Source organism: Saccostrea cucullata, unplaced genomic scaffold (assembly GCF_032062105.1).
Source record: "Saccostrea cucullata isolate Sc308-1 unplaced genomic scaffold, CSIRO_AGI_Scuc_v1 ctg305, whole genome shotgun sequence".
NCBI lineage: Eukaryota > Metazoa > Mollusca > Bivalvia > Ostreida > Ostreidae > Saccostrea > Saccostrea cuccullata.
In genome coordinates, this window is record NW_026938238.1 from 698,739 (window position 1) to 715,267 (window position 16,529).

Below are 16,529 nucleotides of genomic sequence, written 5' to 3' on the forward strand. Positions count from 1 at the left end.
GATGGTTATTACGGACGAGTTCTGATTAGCAATAACTTCAAAGATTTCCTGATGATGGACGCACGATTGAAAACCATATTCAACAATTCCTGCCTTACACTAGATAAATTTTCAAATAGATCAGTGCTGGTACCGAGAGAATTCAAGGAGAACGTGTTGCGTATAAGTGAGTTTGAGTACAAACAGAGTAAGAGACAATCTAGCTCTAGTCCATCAGTACCCGGAAAAGGCGTCGTCAATGATTATGATGTTGTCCCGTGTCTGAAGCTAAAACAATGGCCAAATGAAACACAGTCATGGATTCAAAGAGGGAAACATGGAACAGTGTTTGATTTTTCATGGAGGCAGAAAGTGTACCATGAAGCTCCCGTTTTCCTTGTTGCGACAGGAGACCCAAGTTCTTATTTTCAACATGAACAATTTCGAGTTTCATTTTCAATGATTGAAATCGAGTGCTTCAAGAAACTGCCAGACGCCGCACGACGTCTTTTTGGTCTAGCAAAGTATATAGTTAATCGCCTTCTTTCTTCTGTGAAGTTTCTTTCATGGTTCCATGTGAAGTATCTATTGTTTTGGATGGTTGAGGTAGAGAACGAAACTTATTGGAAAGAAGTATTGCCTCTTTCTTTTATCATGCGACTAATGGACACTATCCGCCGATCAATTCGCGAGGGGACGATCAAACATTTCTTCTTGGACGATTGTAATATTTTCCCTGAAAGCAAAAGAACATATGAGAGAGAACGTTTCTATGAATGTATTCTGACGGATAAACAGATAATTATAGACTGTATAAAAAATCTTCTTCAGATCGAAATGCAAGGTTCTCTCTTTGACCTCTCAGCTCCAATAATAAATAAAGATATGGAAAAAAGTTCATTAAAAAGCAATGTTGAGGTGTATTTGACAAGGCTTTTAAGCGTGATAGTCTATGTTTATCTGGAATCATGTGGTGACCAAAATTTTCGCCATGAGTTTAGGGAGGAAATACTCAAGGACTGCAGACAGGAAAAATGCTTGGTAAAATTAGTGCCACTAGTGGAATTATATCTTTATGATATTAAAACAGATTGTGATAGCTTTAATTATTGGATCCACCATGCTTTTATATCTTACATGGATGGAAATATTGAAAAGAGCTCGATTTTGTGTTCCCAATACAGGCACTGCACGGATAATGATGACTATGTAATCGGAGTCTCCATCATGAAACACCACAAAAGTCTAAAATTAGACGCTCCTCTTCTGTACGCTCTCAATGAACTAGAACGTCGGGCTGGGACATGTCCTCGCGTATGCATACATCCGACGTTTTTATCGCGTCACATTCTTGTCCAGGGCGAACTGAGAAAAAATAACATATGTGTAAAACGCTTGAAGGAAGCCTTTTCTGATCTGGTGGACTTGAGTAAGACGCTTTGTGAAAGAACGCCGTATCCTGGTTCCTTGTCGTACAAGTCTGTGGCCATGCTTATCCTCCAAGGTTATTACGAATACTTCAAAGACAAACAGATACAGATTTAATATCGGAATACCTTGAGATACATAGGATCCAGTAAACATCTGATCACAACTTGTAGTTTTGATATTACATAGATAAATATTACCAAAATGTTTTTTTGTAAAGCCCATCAAAAAGAATTGTTACTTTATAATAAGCACATACATTAAACATTCGTTGTCTGAATTTTTTGCATGGTTACTTGAAATTCTCATTAAAATTGAAAATGCAAGCATTAATAGATGTTTTTGCATTGATAGCCAGATTTCTTAATGACAGAAATATCTAGCTAACAAATAAAATCAAGCTAGAAAAAAATTCACATCAAGCATGGACCTTTGAAAGGTCACAGATGGAATCAGATGCCATGAGAAATAAGCTTCCCTGGTTTATGGTCACGCACGCTGTGTGCTCCTGGTCATGATCGGTCAACCAAAAAAACATAGTAAATAATTCAGTGTGAATATACATGTACCCACCTAATAAATTGTATGAAAAGTTCAATCAACATTCAAATTAATAACAGATTGTATTCGTTAACAAATATATTGTATTGACTACAGAATTTGCGAAATCCTAAATTTACACGGGATTGTTAATATCCCTAAACGAACAACTTATTTGTCAACAGCTTGCCTTATTTCTGAAATTTTTCATATTAGTGATTGAATTCTTGGTTTAAGCAGCTCCTCTCAAAGATTACAATTATATTGGGAGTACATTGCATAGTTTGATATTTAATCTAAGGATTAGGAGAGGGAAGACTAATGATGGACATTCCTTAATCTTATATTAGTATAAAGTAAAATTTGTTCTGAATAGTTTATTTTCAAAACCCTATTCTTTTGATTTTGATAACTTCAGTCCCGTTTAGGTTTCCTTCTTAAAAGTCAGAAAAAATAGCTTTTAGTTGAAAAAATAGCTTCCAAGAGCTAATTTGCAAACACAGTTTTGAGAAAATGTATTCAGTTTAATAATGTAAAGGGTAAGGTTAAGATAACAAGAAATATCAATAACAGATGAAGATATTTGAACTTAAAAGCGTGTTTACATGGTCCATCAGCCGCAAAACGTATCTATACTGTTCGAGTCACTAAGTATCTTCAATACTGGCCAAAGTGCAATTATGTTAACAATCTTTTCTCCCCTAGATGAAAGAATAGAATCAAAAAATCTTTCGAGGGTTTAAAGCATCTTTCATTTGCTTCAGTTTTCTTGTCGTCATCTTAATGCAAACACAGTGCTTCCACTTCCGGATAAAAACCAGCCTTGTTTTACATGTTGTTTCATATCAGGATACAGTTCTACTGTTGATTCACACAAATAGTTGGCGATGTAGGCATCGGACGTTTCTAGAAACTCCTTAGACGATATTGTTTTTAATTCTTCATACTTTTCTGACGAAAGCTCTTTGTAATGCTTCTCTCGGAAATTACGGTACACTTGACCAGTGTTACATCTTATGTTGGGGGTCTTATACCTTAAGTCCAACGAATTTTCATTGATTGGTTCAACTTTTTCACCAATTCCCAGAACATTTGCACATTCAACATCATACAGAAAAAATGGCACATCAGCACCAACGGTTTCGCCTATCTGACACAGTTCTTCTGTTGTAAGACTCAGTCTACAAGACTCGTTCACCATCTGTAGAAATGTGGCGGCATTTGAAGAGCCACCTCCCAGACCGCCAAATTCAGGTATCCTCTTGTCAACCACCACTTTGAACTTACGGAAAAATTCCCTGATCTGGTCACATTTTAGGTTTCTTTCAAGTAAAGATCGGTAAGACCTGTAAATGGTGTTGTCTTCTCGAATGCATGAAAAGTCCCCCTCTAGAACAAAATCGTTTTGAACACTTGAAACAAATTTAACTTCATCGTAAAGATTCTCAAGTCTCATAAATCTCGATAAGAATTCATGATATTCTCCACGTTTCTTTGTCACCTTCAAAAATATGTTAACTTTTGCATAACTTTTCTTCGATTTTACCAATAGATGTTGTCGGTCCAATACAATATACTCAGTATTGCTTGACATGTGCTGCAGTAATATATGTTTGATTTATTTGAACAGACTTTTAAAAAAATTGGCATGCACATCGACGCCTCTTTACAGTAACTTGAATGTATGTATGCTGAAACAATACTGGCTTTTGTGGATCGATATATACCACTATATAAAAAATATCTGATTGTTTTTCAGAAAGTCTAATTACGAGTGCAAGCTTTCAGAACTTTTGGGCATAAGCCAACTAGGAATTGGAATCTAGATGACGAATTTAATAATATATTACGGGTATCTTAACTTTAATGAATTAAAATGATTACTGATGCAGCGTTCGCTTTTTTTTTTGTACAGCGGTGACAACAAACTGAGGTTCTGGTTGATAAAGCTGGCTGGGCACTTTGCTCCACAACCAAGTTCTAAACGTACTCGCTGTCTAGCCCTTATTCAGGATTGCTTCACTTTTTTCGCAGGAGGGCTATTCTATAAATAATGTCCTGAACTATGACATAACACAGATATCATATGACATTAAGCTTGACTCTCTCTCTCTCTCTCTCTCTCTCTCATGGTTGAATCTTTAATGAATTGATATCAGTTTATGTGACCACTTTTTCTCTGATATTTTTATTGTGAGAAGCTGAAAAAACAAGGGTTATTCGAGACACTGCATTAAAAATGAATGGTAGAGAATTAGAAAACTAGAGTGAAATGAAACGCTTCATTATACATGTTATAGCTGCTGTAAAACTTGTTAAGAATCCCAAAGAAATCTTCACTGAAATTTGTGAAATTTACAGCAACCAATGCCTGTTTTATAGACACATGAGCAGGTGGATTTCAGTGAACTATAATGATATAAGGGGCATCAAATGTGAGTACCGTCCTTGGCGACAAGGACATACAACAACAAATGTTCTTTTTCCCAAAATTCAACAAATCATCACTGATTGTGTTGACTTTAAAACACATAAGAAACTTGATAGGCGTCGATTTTGGGGTAGTTCTAATATTTTAAAGAACTTTTTGACAGTAAAAAAGCTTAGTACTCAATGGGCACCCTATGTTTTGAAAAATGAGTGAAAACGACAGCGTGTAGGAATATCTAAACAATTAATTCAAAAGATCAGAAATTGTAGTTATCCACGTTTGCCGGAAAATCAAACAGACAATGAAACTTGAATCCATTGTTTTAAACCCTCAAAACAAATTTATAATAAGATGCTTGACAAAAACAGGAAAGGTCTGAAAAGACCGAAGAGGACAAGGACGGTTTTATATGCTACTGTCTTAAATTCTAATTCGAGGAGGTAGTTCAATTTCTGGATCTGGACGAGTCTAGAAAGCAAAATTTTTGCAAAAAAATCGAAAGGTTTATGAGAGGAAGGAACCAGAATCAGGAATCCACTACTTAATTTAGTTTCATGAAAGCATCCAAATCCACACTCCTTGGAGAGTAAAGGTGTTTTGGGGATAAACAGGAAGTTAATGTTTTGTCCAACCAACAATATTCGCCAGATCTGTCTCCCTTTGATTTGGTTCATTTCCCCAAACTTGATTAAAAAAAAAACCCATTGGAAAGAAGAAACAAGTCCAGGAAATCATAGGATCTGCCATATTGTAGTCTACGAAGGGTCATACTCAAAAATGAGTTCTAAAACAATCAGAAATTGGATAAAAATGTTTCGGACATTTGTTTTAATTAGAAGAGAATACTTAACTGTTTAGGTTGTGTCATGTTGTAAATTTTGAATTTACCGGGTGGCAGTAAATACAAAATTTACATTGTAAATTTTGTATTTGCAGTCAATACAAAATTTACATCGTAAATTTTGTATTTACTTCCACCCGGTAAATACAAAATTTACAACATGACAGTTGAATCATTAAGACTAGATCATTAAAAAGCGTATTTTGCTTCTTTCTGAGCACTGAGGATATTACTTATTGAACATCCCTTGTATCTCTAAGTTCCCTGGTTTACTTTTCAATAGTGCTATAACTTCAATCCTAGCCTTTTTTAACTTCTCACAGCATTGTCACATTACTAATGACCTTTTCCCCCCAACATTGAAACTAATTTCTAATCTCGTCAGTAAAGACAACTTGAATCTGCTTCTGCAGCCTATATAGAAAAGGGCTACGCCATCATAGCAGGGGTAAACAGGCTCCTGGACTATACCATTAGTCCTAGTCCCACCAGTGTTTGGAAGGTATGGACCCTTATTTATTACTTTTTTTAAAAGTCAGACTTCTTCTCCGATCCCGATCTCATTCACAAGACTGTCTTACACATCGGACTCGTTATTCCAAAATTACCGCATCACTTTGTTTTGTGTTCTGGGCCGACTCATTGACTGGAGCGATGTTTTATTAAAAATCGATGACATTTACCATAATGTACCCCATGTATTATGGGAAACAACAACCAAAAACTGCCTTTAAGAAAAGCACAATCTGTTCCCGAATCACAGGTAGTGTTGTTACTTTTTTTATGAAACTGTTAACTGATTACAAGAAAATGAAGTATACTTGGTCTTTCCCCCCCAGCTTTGTATAGTTGGACACCCGCACTATGACCGCTAAGAAATACCAACCAAAAATCCTTAATACTACTGATTTTTGAGATAGAAGAAAAATCATGACAGTATGGTCTATGATTTATTCGTTTTATGAATGAAAATTTTTGACACATCTTCATAAGTCATTTTAATAGTATAGATATATTTTTTGATTGCAGTTTTTACAAGTTACCAATCCTGATCTAGTCAGAGATAAAAATAGGGGATCTGCGAGGCTAACTCGAGGAAAGTCCCAGGATGGATTGGACATAGCAATAAGTACTCCAGAAAAGCCTGCGTTAAATGTACCCCTGGTAGAGGCCCTCTTTCTTCCAGATTTCCCAATAAAGGGAGATGCTCAAGGCCAGGAATTTGAGGTATCCTACAGTTATGAAGAAATGTTAAAGGCATTTAATTGAAATCATTGTTGATCTGATATTTTTTACTTAAGCCACACCAATAAAATTTATTGTTCTTTGGACAACTGACCCCAAAAAATTGGGGTGAGCGAGTGATTTGATAATTATAATATTAAAATTTTTATCAACAAAATTTCCAGGCGGTGAAGTGAAATGATGGAGTGGGCGATTATATATTTTTTGTTTTCCTTTACATTTCTAGAGTAAATCATTACCAAATCTTTTCCAATTGCCCTGATCATGCAAGACTTTCAATACTCCAATGTTTAGAGTATCATTAGGGCATTTGATACAGGTTTCTCATTGTATAAAGGTACAAAATTCTGTAAATAAATCTCCTAGTAATATAGAATATTTTAAACTCTCCTATGCACCCGAAACCTTTGGTCTTTTCTGGAATCCATGTTTTTTTCTCCTGTATAATATTTGCTTGGTTTAATACATGTACATTCAGGGATTTTCCACTACCCCGTGTAGGGCCGAATATGGGCCCCATTCCCAATTGCAAAACCCCTCCCTTTTTCCCAAAAATGAACTGCCTATATTCAATTTTTGAAAGAAGAAGAACTCAAGAAGGTAACCTGAACATAATTCACAAAATATAAACATGTTTAGGTGTGGAAATTTGAATGAAATGAACAAAATTTTGAAGAATCTTGGGTAAAACTTTATTATAATGATCAATTCTCTGATTCATAGTTCTGAATAACAACGTAAAAGATCAATTTTTATTCATCTTAAGTATTTATTTCTCGAAAAACATCATACAATAAAATTTCCCAATGTGATAAAATGTCGTAAAATTCCCAATTCCAAGGGCCTGGGCCCCATTCCCAAAAATGAGTGGAAAATCCCTGACATTTAGGCACCGACATTTATCACTGTTAAAGAGTGTTTGTTACCTCCATCTTTTACATATATTTGAAAACATATCAATAAAATGTGATGTGATCAAGACTATGAACAATCACATAAAACTGTCCAATTACAACAGCACTACCGTTATCATTATTTTTTTGTATTTATGCACAATATCAGAAGCTGAACATCGCCCCAAATTTTACTTCACATAATAAAAAAATAAGACTTTGTAGAACTGTCGACAAGTATGTCTCATTACTATTTATCATTTTAAAATAAAGTATCAAAGATGTTTAAATATAATCTGGCTAATCTACGACAGCTTGGAATTAGTACATGTAAACACGGAATCTGTTTAAAAATTGTCTGATGTGGAAACGATTCTACCTACAACTTGCATGCACTGTGATTCAACTGGCGGGAAATGGAACGAAAAATTCCGGAAGCGGGAAATTTGAAATAATATTATTTTTTACATTTCTCTAAAATACGAGCGGGCAGGTCCGACGAACAAGAAATTTTATTGGTGTGGCCTTATCAATAAATTTTAGCTAATATAAGAAGGTATATGAAATATTTTTCTTGTTTGAAAGCTTCTGGTACAAGTTCTTTTTTAACCCACCTCTGTTGCTTTTCTGAAATTATGTGTACAATGTTCTTCAGATCTGTGATATTATAGCCAAAGGAGCCTATGGAAATGTTTTGCGAGTTCGCAGAGAGGATGAAAAACAGTATTATGCCATGAAGGTAAATAAATACCATAATGGGTTTCATTCCTACCTGGTTAACAATGGTTATCTCAATTTCTTGGGGTGGGGTGGGACGGACTGTATTTTTAATTTTATGCACGTATAGTCCTTTATAACCTACAGTTTTGTTATTTCTGCATTTGCAAGCATCTTTTGTCTGTCATTTTTTTTTAAATCAAGCTACATCAAACACAAGCTTTAATCTGATTGGTGTCAATTTTTTTGATTTTATTTATTTTCAAAATACACAACTAATGTATTGAGAAATGTATGAAGAACCCTGAACAAATTACAGTAACACCCATGTGACGTAATTGTAACAGTTATGTTACCCATTGCCAAGCAAGTTGCTGAGGGTTACATTACAAGATGCGAAATGCACCTATACCATCAGATTTTGGTAACTATTAAGTACAGTTGCTCATTTGTAAAATAATATTTTCATTGCACTTTTAATATCACATCTTTATACATTCGTAGGTGATGAGCAAAACACAGATTATTGTGGAAGGAGCAATACAACAGTGCAAAGATGAGGCAGCTATTCAGGTTCTTGATTGGACTGATATTTTAGATAAGGCTTTTAGATTGACCAAATAAAATATATAAAAGTTTTAGGTATTTTCAGGTAAAATAATTATTACTTTTTTTACTTTTCATTTGATAATTGAATTTTAAATTTCAGGCCATGCTTGGGGATCATCCATTTATTGTAAAATTGCATGAATACTGGCAATCCAAAAAGTATCTTTACATAGGTCAGTCAATTAATATTTCCTATTCCTTATTTAGTTTTGGTATGATCTGAGCATTTAACTTTAGTATTCCATAAGAATTTTTACTGGATAAATGAAAATGACACCATCACTCAGAATTTTTAAAATCATAGGAAAAAGAATTTTAAATATAAAAAGTTAGTCAACAAAAATAAAATTCTTGACAAATCATAAGATTGTGTTAATAATGAAAACACAGTTTTATAATTTGTGGACTTTAAATTTTTTGTTGTTTTACTTCTGATACTTTGATAGGTTCTTTTTTAATGTGTTAAAAGTTTGTAGTTATAAGGTTAAAGCATATGGAGATAATTTTTTGTTTTAGTGCTTGAGTATGTTCCTTATGGAGACCTGTTCACTCTGTGGTCCTTTCACGGTTACTTGCCAGAAATGTTGTCCAGAGTTTATATTGCGGAAATGGCAATGGTCTTAGGTTTGTTCAATATTTAAAGTGGTTTCTTAATCAATTCTAGTTAAATGAAATAGTATACAAGATTAATAAGTTTATTATAATATCCACTGTCTTGAATCATATCTGTTGCAGATTATCTTCACAAATCTGGTGTCATTTATAGGGACATAAAGGTAAAGAGTCATTAAAGTTCAGTTATTATACCCCCCGCAAACGAAGTTTGGGGGGTATATAGGAATCACCTTGTCTGTCTGTCCGTCTGTCCGTCTGTCTGTGCAATCCTCTCCGGTCCATATCTTTCTTACAGAGGGACATTAGAATCTACTACTCCACACAAAGATTGCCCATGACCTAAGGGTGTGTCATGACCTTGACCCAAGGTCATTTGGGGAACTTCAAGGTCACTGGAAGAAAAAATTTCATAATTCGTGTCCGGTCCATATCTTTCTTATGGATTAACTTGGTTGGTTCTCAGTTCACACAAAGATTGCCCATGACCTAAGGGTGTGTCATGACCTTGACCCAAGGTCATTTGGGGAGGTTCAAGGTCACTGGAAGAAAAATTTCATAATTGTATCCCGTCCATATCTTTCTTATGGATAAACTTGGTAGGTTCTCATTTCACACAAAGATAGCCCATGACCCAAGGGTGTGTCGTGACCTTGACCCAAGGTCATTTGGGGAACTTCAAGGTCATTAGAAGAAAAATTTCATAATTCGTGTTTGATCCATATCTTTCTTATGGATAAACTTGGTAGGTTCTCATTTCATACAAAGATTGCCCATGACCTAAGAATGTGTCATGACCTTGACCCAAGGTCATTTGGGGAAGTTCAAGGTCACTGGAAGAAAAAATTCATAATTCTTGTCCTGTCGATATCTTTCTTATGGATAAACTTGGTAGGTTGTCATTTCACACAAAGATTGCCCATGACCCAAGGGTGTGTCGTGACCCTGACCCAAGGTCATTTGGGGAACTTCAAGGTCACTGGAAGAAAAATTTCATGATTCATGTCTGATACATATTTTTATTATGGAAAAACCTACTTCTGAAAAACCCAGCGGGGGGTATTTTGTCCAGTTTGGACAATTCTAGTTTTAATATTGCCCAAAAGTTTTTCAAAGAAACATTGCTGTAATTGTAATTTTAAAAAATGCCAATTTATATGATTCTGTGTTCCAATTTTTTTGTGTGTGTGAAAAGTTATTGACATGAATCTGGAGAATAACAAAATTATAGTCGCCATTAGTCAGTATGTTTTCAATTCAAATTCTAACTTTGCTCTCTCCAAACCAGAACAGCTACATTCTGGTGTGAAAGAATTTGTGTGTGTGTGTGTGTGTGTGTGTGTGTTTTTGTAATATTTTAACAAGTCTTAATATTATCAAAAGGTTTTACATCATTTTTTTTAGATGGAGAACATACTTTTAGATGCAGAAGGTAATGTTATTAGCCCTCCTAAAAGAAAATTTAAAGATTGATTTTCTTTACAAATATTTTTTTGTATTTTCCTATTTATAACTGATCTGATTTTGATTTTAGGTCATATCCAGTTGACAGATTTTGGTTTAGCTAAATGGTTAAACCGTGGAGAAAGGACTAGAACCATCTGTGGAACATTGCAATATATGGGTAAATTATATGATGGAACTTCATTGACATAGTCATCCTTTAACAGTGTACATTTTTTATTAATTGTTTGCATGGTCTTGTCTTTTATAATGACTGAATACTTACATGAGATAACTTGTTACAGCCCCTGAGGTATTGGCCACCACTCCATACGGCCACACCGCTGACTGGTGGTCCCTAGGAATACTCATGTACGTCCTACTCGCTGGAAGGGTAAGTCCAATTTTTGAAATAAATTAAAATAAAAAATACCTAAAGGTTCTCTTTATTTCATTCAGTTGTTTAGGATTAGCAGTTAGAGCAAGGTTTTTGCTAAATTGACAATATCACAGTTAGCATTATTCCTAAGTTCTAAGCCATACCTGAACCGCTCGAATGTGACCAATACAGTGATGAAATTAATTGGTTAATAGGACAACAGTACCTTTAAATGAAAAATCAGTTAAAAATTGAAAACAACAATAATTTACTGTAAGAAATATTAGAGAATTACTTTTTCTTCTGATAGTTCTATAGTGTATTTTTGTTTTTTTCACATTTCAGTACCCTGCTGAGGGGGCTCAGGATCATGACGAGATGCTCAAACTTGTGTGGGACAGTGATTATTTACTCCCCAACCACATCAGTGATAAAGCTCAGGAGGTCATCAATAAGGTCAGTGATAATGTATTTGAATCCTTTCTGTTCTTAACTTTTATAGACTTTTTTTTGGTCAAGAATGCTAATATTGTTTAAACTGTAAATGGAACAAAGTCATAAATATGTTATCTACTTTTAAAATCAACCTGAACTTCATGTGTTTAAGTGTAATCTGAAATTTTTATCTTTATACAAACAACTTGACGTTTACGATTTGTATTTTTTTTTTTATATTTGTAATGTAAATATATTAACTAGTGAAGTATTTCTTTCTTATTCACAGCTTCTTATGAAGAATCCAGACAAAAGACTTACGGATCTATTAGCTCTTCAAAATACCAACTTTTACTCCAATTTTAACTTTACTGCTGTTTTAGAAAAAAAGGTTAGTTAATTATATGTAGGATCTCCCATGGTTTTGTGGTTGGATATGATGTATCTAAAAGTCTTGTCAGGGAGATAAAAAATGATATCCTGTAAGCAATATCCGCTGCATAAAGGAATAGACACAATAAATATTTGTACATAAATTATATGTCTGTTTCAATACTTCTGTGTCTGAGCTCTCAAACATGGCTACTAGTCAAAGCTTCCTCAAGTGTTTGTTCATTCCCTTTTGTTCTCATTATAATATATAGTATTACTAAGTACTAGTTAGGTTGAAAAATGTTAATAAATGTATGTTTATATGCTCTTACTTAACTTTTTACCCTTTTTAGGTGTCACCAAAGGACATAGTTCCCCACGATTTTTTCCCAATGACAGGGGTTAGTTATAGTTATGCCCCCCAACCAGCCCCGAGTGAAGATGAATTTGCACAGGTAAGAAAATCACATTGATATTCATGGACACTTATTAAGAATTAGAAATTAAAGAAAATTTATTAGATTTATATATATAACCACAAACTTATATTTATTTATTAATCTTTAAGTTAAATGATTTTTTTTTTCAGTTTGACTTTGTGTGGAACCTTCCACCAGAGACAGAGGCTGTGTTTGTATAAGAAATCCATGTCATTCCTGCAGCATTAAAGGGACCAATGAGATGCATGACCCGTAGAGGAAAAACTTACAAGCAATGAGTAACTGTAGCAGTGTAAAAGTATTTATGTGCAATTGCTTTTTATTTAAACAAGGTATTTAGACACACTGTCTTTTAATTTCACACAGATCATGTTTGTCATATTTTCATTTGTACATATATGTATATTTAAACAGGTTGTAAAGAATGCTGTAAATGTATGTTAACTGGACAGGTTGTGACAAATATTGTTAATATGAAGGAATCTCTAAATGTTTCATCTGTGATGGCATAATCTTAAAGTATGACCAAAAGAGTGTTTAATTCATTTCTGTTCTTGGTAAATGAAATCATTTCTCTGATATTAATTTAAACCACCTTTTTTTGTTATCAAGCAAATTAAGTCTGCTTGAAATTAATGTTACCATGAATCTAGAGGATTTTTTAATCTTCTTTTTACACTTCTGTCTTTTTCATGGTGCATGAATTTTAAAATCAAAATATAATGTGCCATTTATTGTTGATTTCAGGAAAACCTGCTCACCGACAGCATGTTTTTTTTTTAAATTCATGGTTTCTCTGTTTCTTGCCTATGTTGTACTATAATTTTTTTTGTTAAAATTTCAACTATAATACACAAGTTTGTTGAAATGTTTTTACATGTATACTTACTATGCATTTAAATAATAATTATTTATGATTTTATTTGATTTTATATCTTGATATTTTTTATTTCATTTAAATGGAAGTGATTTCTTTTTCTTCTCTTTTTAATTGAATTTAAATTTTGACAAAATGAATTTGAGTTTTTAAATAAGAAATCATTATGACTGTTGATTGACTGTGAAGGCTAAAGCTTTAATCTTTTTTGCTGGATTGTATTTCCTTACCAATTTTCTCTCAGATGTACGTGATGTTTAAACAACGAATGGATGTGTTTTACAAATCAAAAGTTGTCTGCATGATAACAAGAGAAATCAATTATTAAGGATTGATCCATGTTAAGTTGGTGCAGTCTTGTCTCACATTATTAGATGCATGGTGTGTGTTGTTTTATGATGTTTAATGCTGACTGTTAGGAAACTAAGCAAGATAATTTATATTCAGGGAGTTAAATGTTTGTCATTGTTTAATTTTTGTTTGATATCAGTGTATTTTTTTTACCTCTCATTGTGTTCATTTCAACAAATATTTGATTACTGATGCTACACATTCCCCTAAAGCTGGAACACAAGTATACTTGTAGTGTTTATATCAAGTGGTGTAGTTTTCATATCATGATTGTTATATCAGTGTCTAATAATTACCATTACAATCAAATAGTGGTTGTCATCTTGCATTTAAAGCAATAGATAAAAATATGTGTAAAATACATTAATATTTTTTTTTTTATAGTGAATTGTTTGTTTTTACTCTGCTCAATGTCAAATTCAGTGTTTTTTATTCAATACAGAAAGGTTTTATTCATTTGAGAATGTTTTGAAAAGTTTAGGATATCAAGTTTGTTTTACAAGACTGTATGCATTTTTTTTGTTCAGAAGCTTATTTTTTATTTGATTTTTTAAAATCAAAACAATTAACCAGAAAATGTATCTGATGTCTTTTGTTTTTATATTGCTAACAGCAACCCTCGTTTGATTAAGGATTTTAAAACGTTTTATATTGATAAGGAGAAATTAGGGTCTATGAAAGGAAGAAAAAATGAATGTGTATGAACTGAATGAAATGTTGATAGAAAACCATCAATTCAACTTACTTTTTACAGATGTAGATTGCATATAATAATTAGTTAAAAGAATCTTTTCAGTAAATATTGAAATATTTCGATTCTAGCTTGTACAGATTTTACATTTACAATGAACTTAGAAATCTGTGTCTATCATAAAAGTAATATTTTAAAACTACATTCCTTGCTGTGAATTAACTTGTGTTCAAATGAATACAGGACTGATAAATCACATATGATATCTAATATTTACATTGACAGTTGATTAATATGAAGAACAGAACATTTAACGACATGATAGTTTGGTTCAGCTAAATAATAAATTGATAATGTGGAATTATGTACCCAGTGTATTTGAAAACATGACATTCTGATTCAGTAAATTATTCAGGAACTGCTCTTCTGTGTATTTCTGTATTTTCTTTCTTTATAAGGTTTAATTAATAACTTTATTAGAATGTCAAGTAAGTTTATTTTTGTACCTACTTTTAAACATAGGTAATCAGAGATTACAGAGCTCACCTCAACGAATGTTGTCTTAAAGTAAGGCAAAGTCATGCAATAAACCAACATTCTAAAAGATTACATCCCAAAAGGCAAAATTTATGTAATTTTGATCTGATAGGACTTGCAGTTACTTGGGAATAGACCTACCCAAAAACTTCAAACTAGCCACCCATCAAGAAAATGTAATACAAATCCAGCATTTGAAGCAATTTTGAGAGTGTTCATCCCTTAATTCATCATTTATGCAAGCATGGTTGATATAGCTAAGGCCTTATAGTTGCTTGGTGATAGACCTGCATCCGTTAATTTTACCTGATCCATTATCTGGAAAATGAATGTTCAATCCAGCATCTGAAGCAAGTCTATTAGTTTGCATCCTTAGATGTATCATCCATGCAAGTTTGCTCAAACATAGGGCATATTAGAATGAACTTGATCCAAAAACTTTAACCTCTTCACTCATCAATAAAATGTAAGTCAGATCCAGGATCTGAAGCAAGTCCGTAAGTGTGCATCCTTTGATGTTTTATCCATGCAAGTTTGCTCCACATAAGGCTCACAGTTCCTTAGAAATGTTATCTGCATCAAAAACTTTAACCTATTTACTCGTCCAGAAAATGTAGGTCAGATTCAGCATCAGAAGCAAGCCTGGTAGTGTGCATCCTTAGACGTTTCATCCCTGCAAGTTTGGTCATCAAAGGTCTTTTAGTTACTCGGAAATGAGACCTGCACCAAAAACATTAACCTGTTTACTTATCCAGAAAATGTAAGCATCCGAATCAAGCCTAATTGTATGCATCTTTAGATGTATCATCCATGCAGAGCTTATAATTACTTGGAAATGAGACCAACACCAAAAAAAAATTAACCTGTTCACTCATCTGGAAAATGTAGGTCAGATTAGCCTGGTTGTATGCATCCTTTGATGTATCATCCTTGCAAGTTTAGTCAACGTTTATAGTTACTTGGAAATAAGACCTACACCAAAAACTGCACCAAAAATCTTAACCTGCTCCAAAAACATTAACTTGGTCATTCCTTTGCTGAAATTGCAGCATCTGAAACCTTATCTGGTACAATGAAACACACTAGAAACATCTTCCATGCATGTCTGATCAATATAGAGCATAAAAGTACTTAAAAAGAGAACTGCTCCAAAAACCTTAACCTGGGACGCCGACGCCGAGGGTATCACAGAAGCTCCCCAAACTTCGTCGAGATGAGCTAAAAAGTGAGGGTTATAAATATGGGTGAATGGAGATAAATGGCAGTATTCAAGATCGAATTTCCATGAAAACAATACTAACACGGATCTTTAAAAAATAAGAGTTGGTATTAGGAGCCTTGAAGGAGAAAGCATAACTTATTGAGTGTTCACACCCGCGGTGTGCTCCTTGCCATGATTCGGCAAACGAAAATATAATCTTTGACAATTCAGTGTGTAAATAATGGCCTATCTATTTGTACCGTATAAGTGGAAATTTTGGCGAAACACAAATTTAGCGATTTGTCCTTAAAAATTGGTATTTAATGTTTAGCGAGATGTAATTTTAGCGATTTTAATTAAAAAGCTCACTAAAGAAGATATTACAAATAAAGTGCAATTAAATTTTAGCCATATTCAATTTTAGCGATCTTGGTACCCTCGCTAATAATGGCAAAATTAAATCCTCCCCAAAAATTCTGCTTATACGGTATGTAAAACGTCAGTCAGC

The 16,529-nt window shown here is 33.5% G+C and overlaps 2 protein-coding genes across 2 annotated transcripts; one reads left to right on the plus strand and one right to left on the minus strand.

The window, feature by feature from the left end:
• Window positions 1-2,722: 2,722 nt before the first annotated feature.
• Window positions 2,723-3,541, minus strand: LOC134249742 (4-diphosphocytidyl-2-C-methyl-D-erythritol kinase-like). Its single transcript, XM_062732090.1, has one exon. The coding sequence runs from the start codon at window positions 3,539-3,541 to the stop codon at window positions 2,723-2,725; it is 819 nt and encodes a 272-aa protein (XP_062588074.1).
• A 2,284-nt stretch (window positions 3,542-5,825) lies between these two features.
• LOC134249698 (ribosomal protein S6 kinase-related protein-like) lies at window positions 5,826-14,706 on the plus strand. Its single transcript, XM_062732043.1, has 14 exons — window positions 5,826-5,982; window positions 6,249-6,446; window positions 8,013-8,096; window positions 8,579-8,647; window positions 8,784-8,856; window positions 9,200-9,307; window positions 9,419-9,459; window positions 10,700-10,727; window positions 10,830-10,919; window positions 11,044-11,132; window positions 11,463-11,573; window positions 11,842-11,943; window positions 12,278-12,379; window positions 12,514-14,706. Exons 1-14 carry the CDS (start codon window positions 5,923-5,925, stop codon window positions 12,562-12,564), a joined length of 1,206 nt encoding a protein of 401 aa, XP_062588027.1. The 5' UTR covers window positions 5,826-5,922; the 3' UTR covers window positions 12,565-14,706.
• The last annotated feature ends 1,823 nt before the right edge of the window (window positions 14,707-16,529 follow it).

Bases quoted from the DNA above. Each gene is read 5' to 3' on its own strand.
- LOC134249742 (XM_062732090.1), bottom strand. From the start codon at position 3,541: ATGTCAAGCAATACTGAGTATATTGTATTGGACCGACAACATCTATTG.
- LOC134249698 (XM_062732043.1), top strand. From the start codon at position 5,923: ATGGGAAACAACAACCAAAAACTGCCTTTAAGAAAAGCACAATCTGTT. The intron at 8,648-8,783 runs GTTCTTGATTGG...TTTAAATTTCAG, and splicing joins AAGATGAGGCAGCTATTCAG to GCCATGCTTGGGGATCATCC. The intron at 11,133-11,462 runs GTAAGTCCAATT...TTCACATTTCAG, and splicing joins ACGTCCTACTCGCTGGAAGG to TACCCTGCTGAGGGGGCTCA.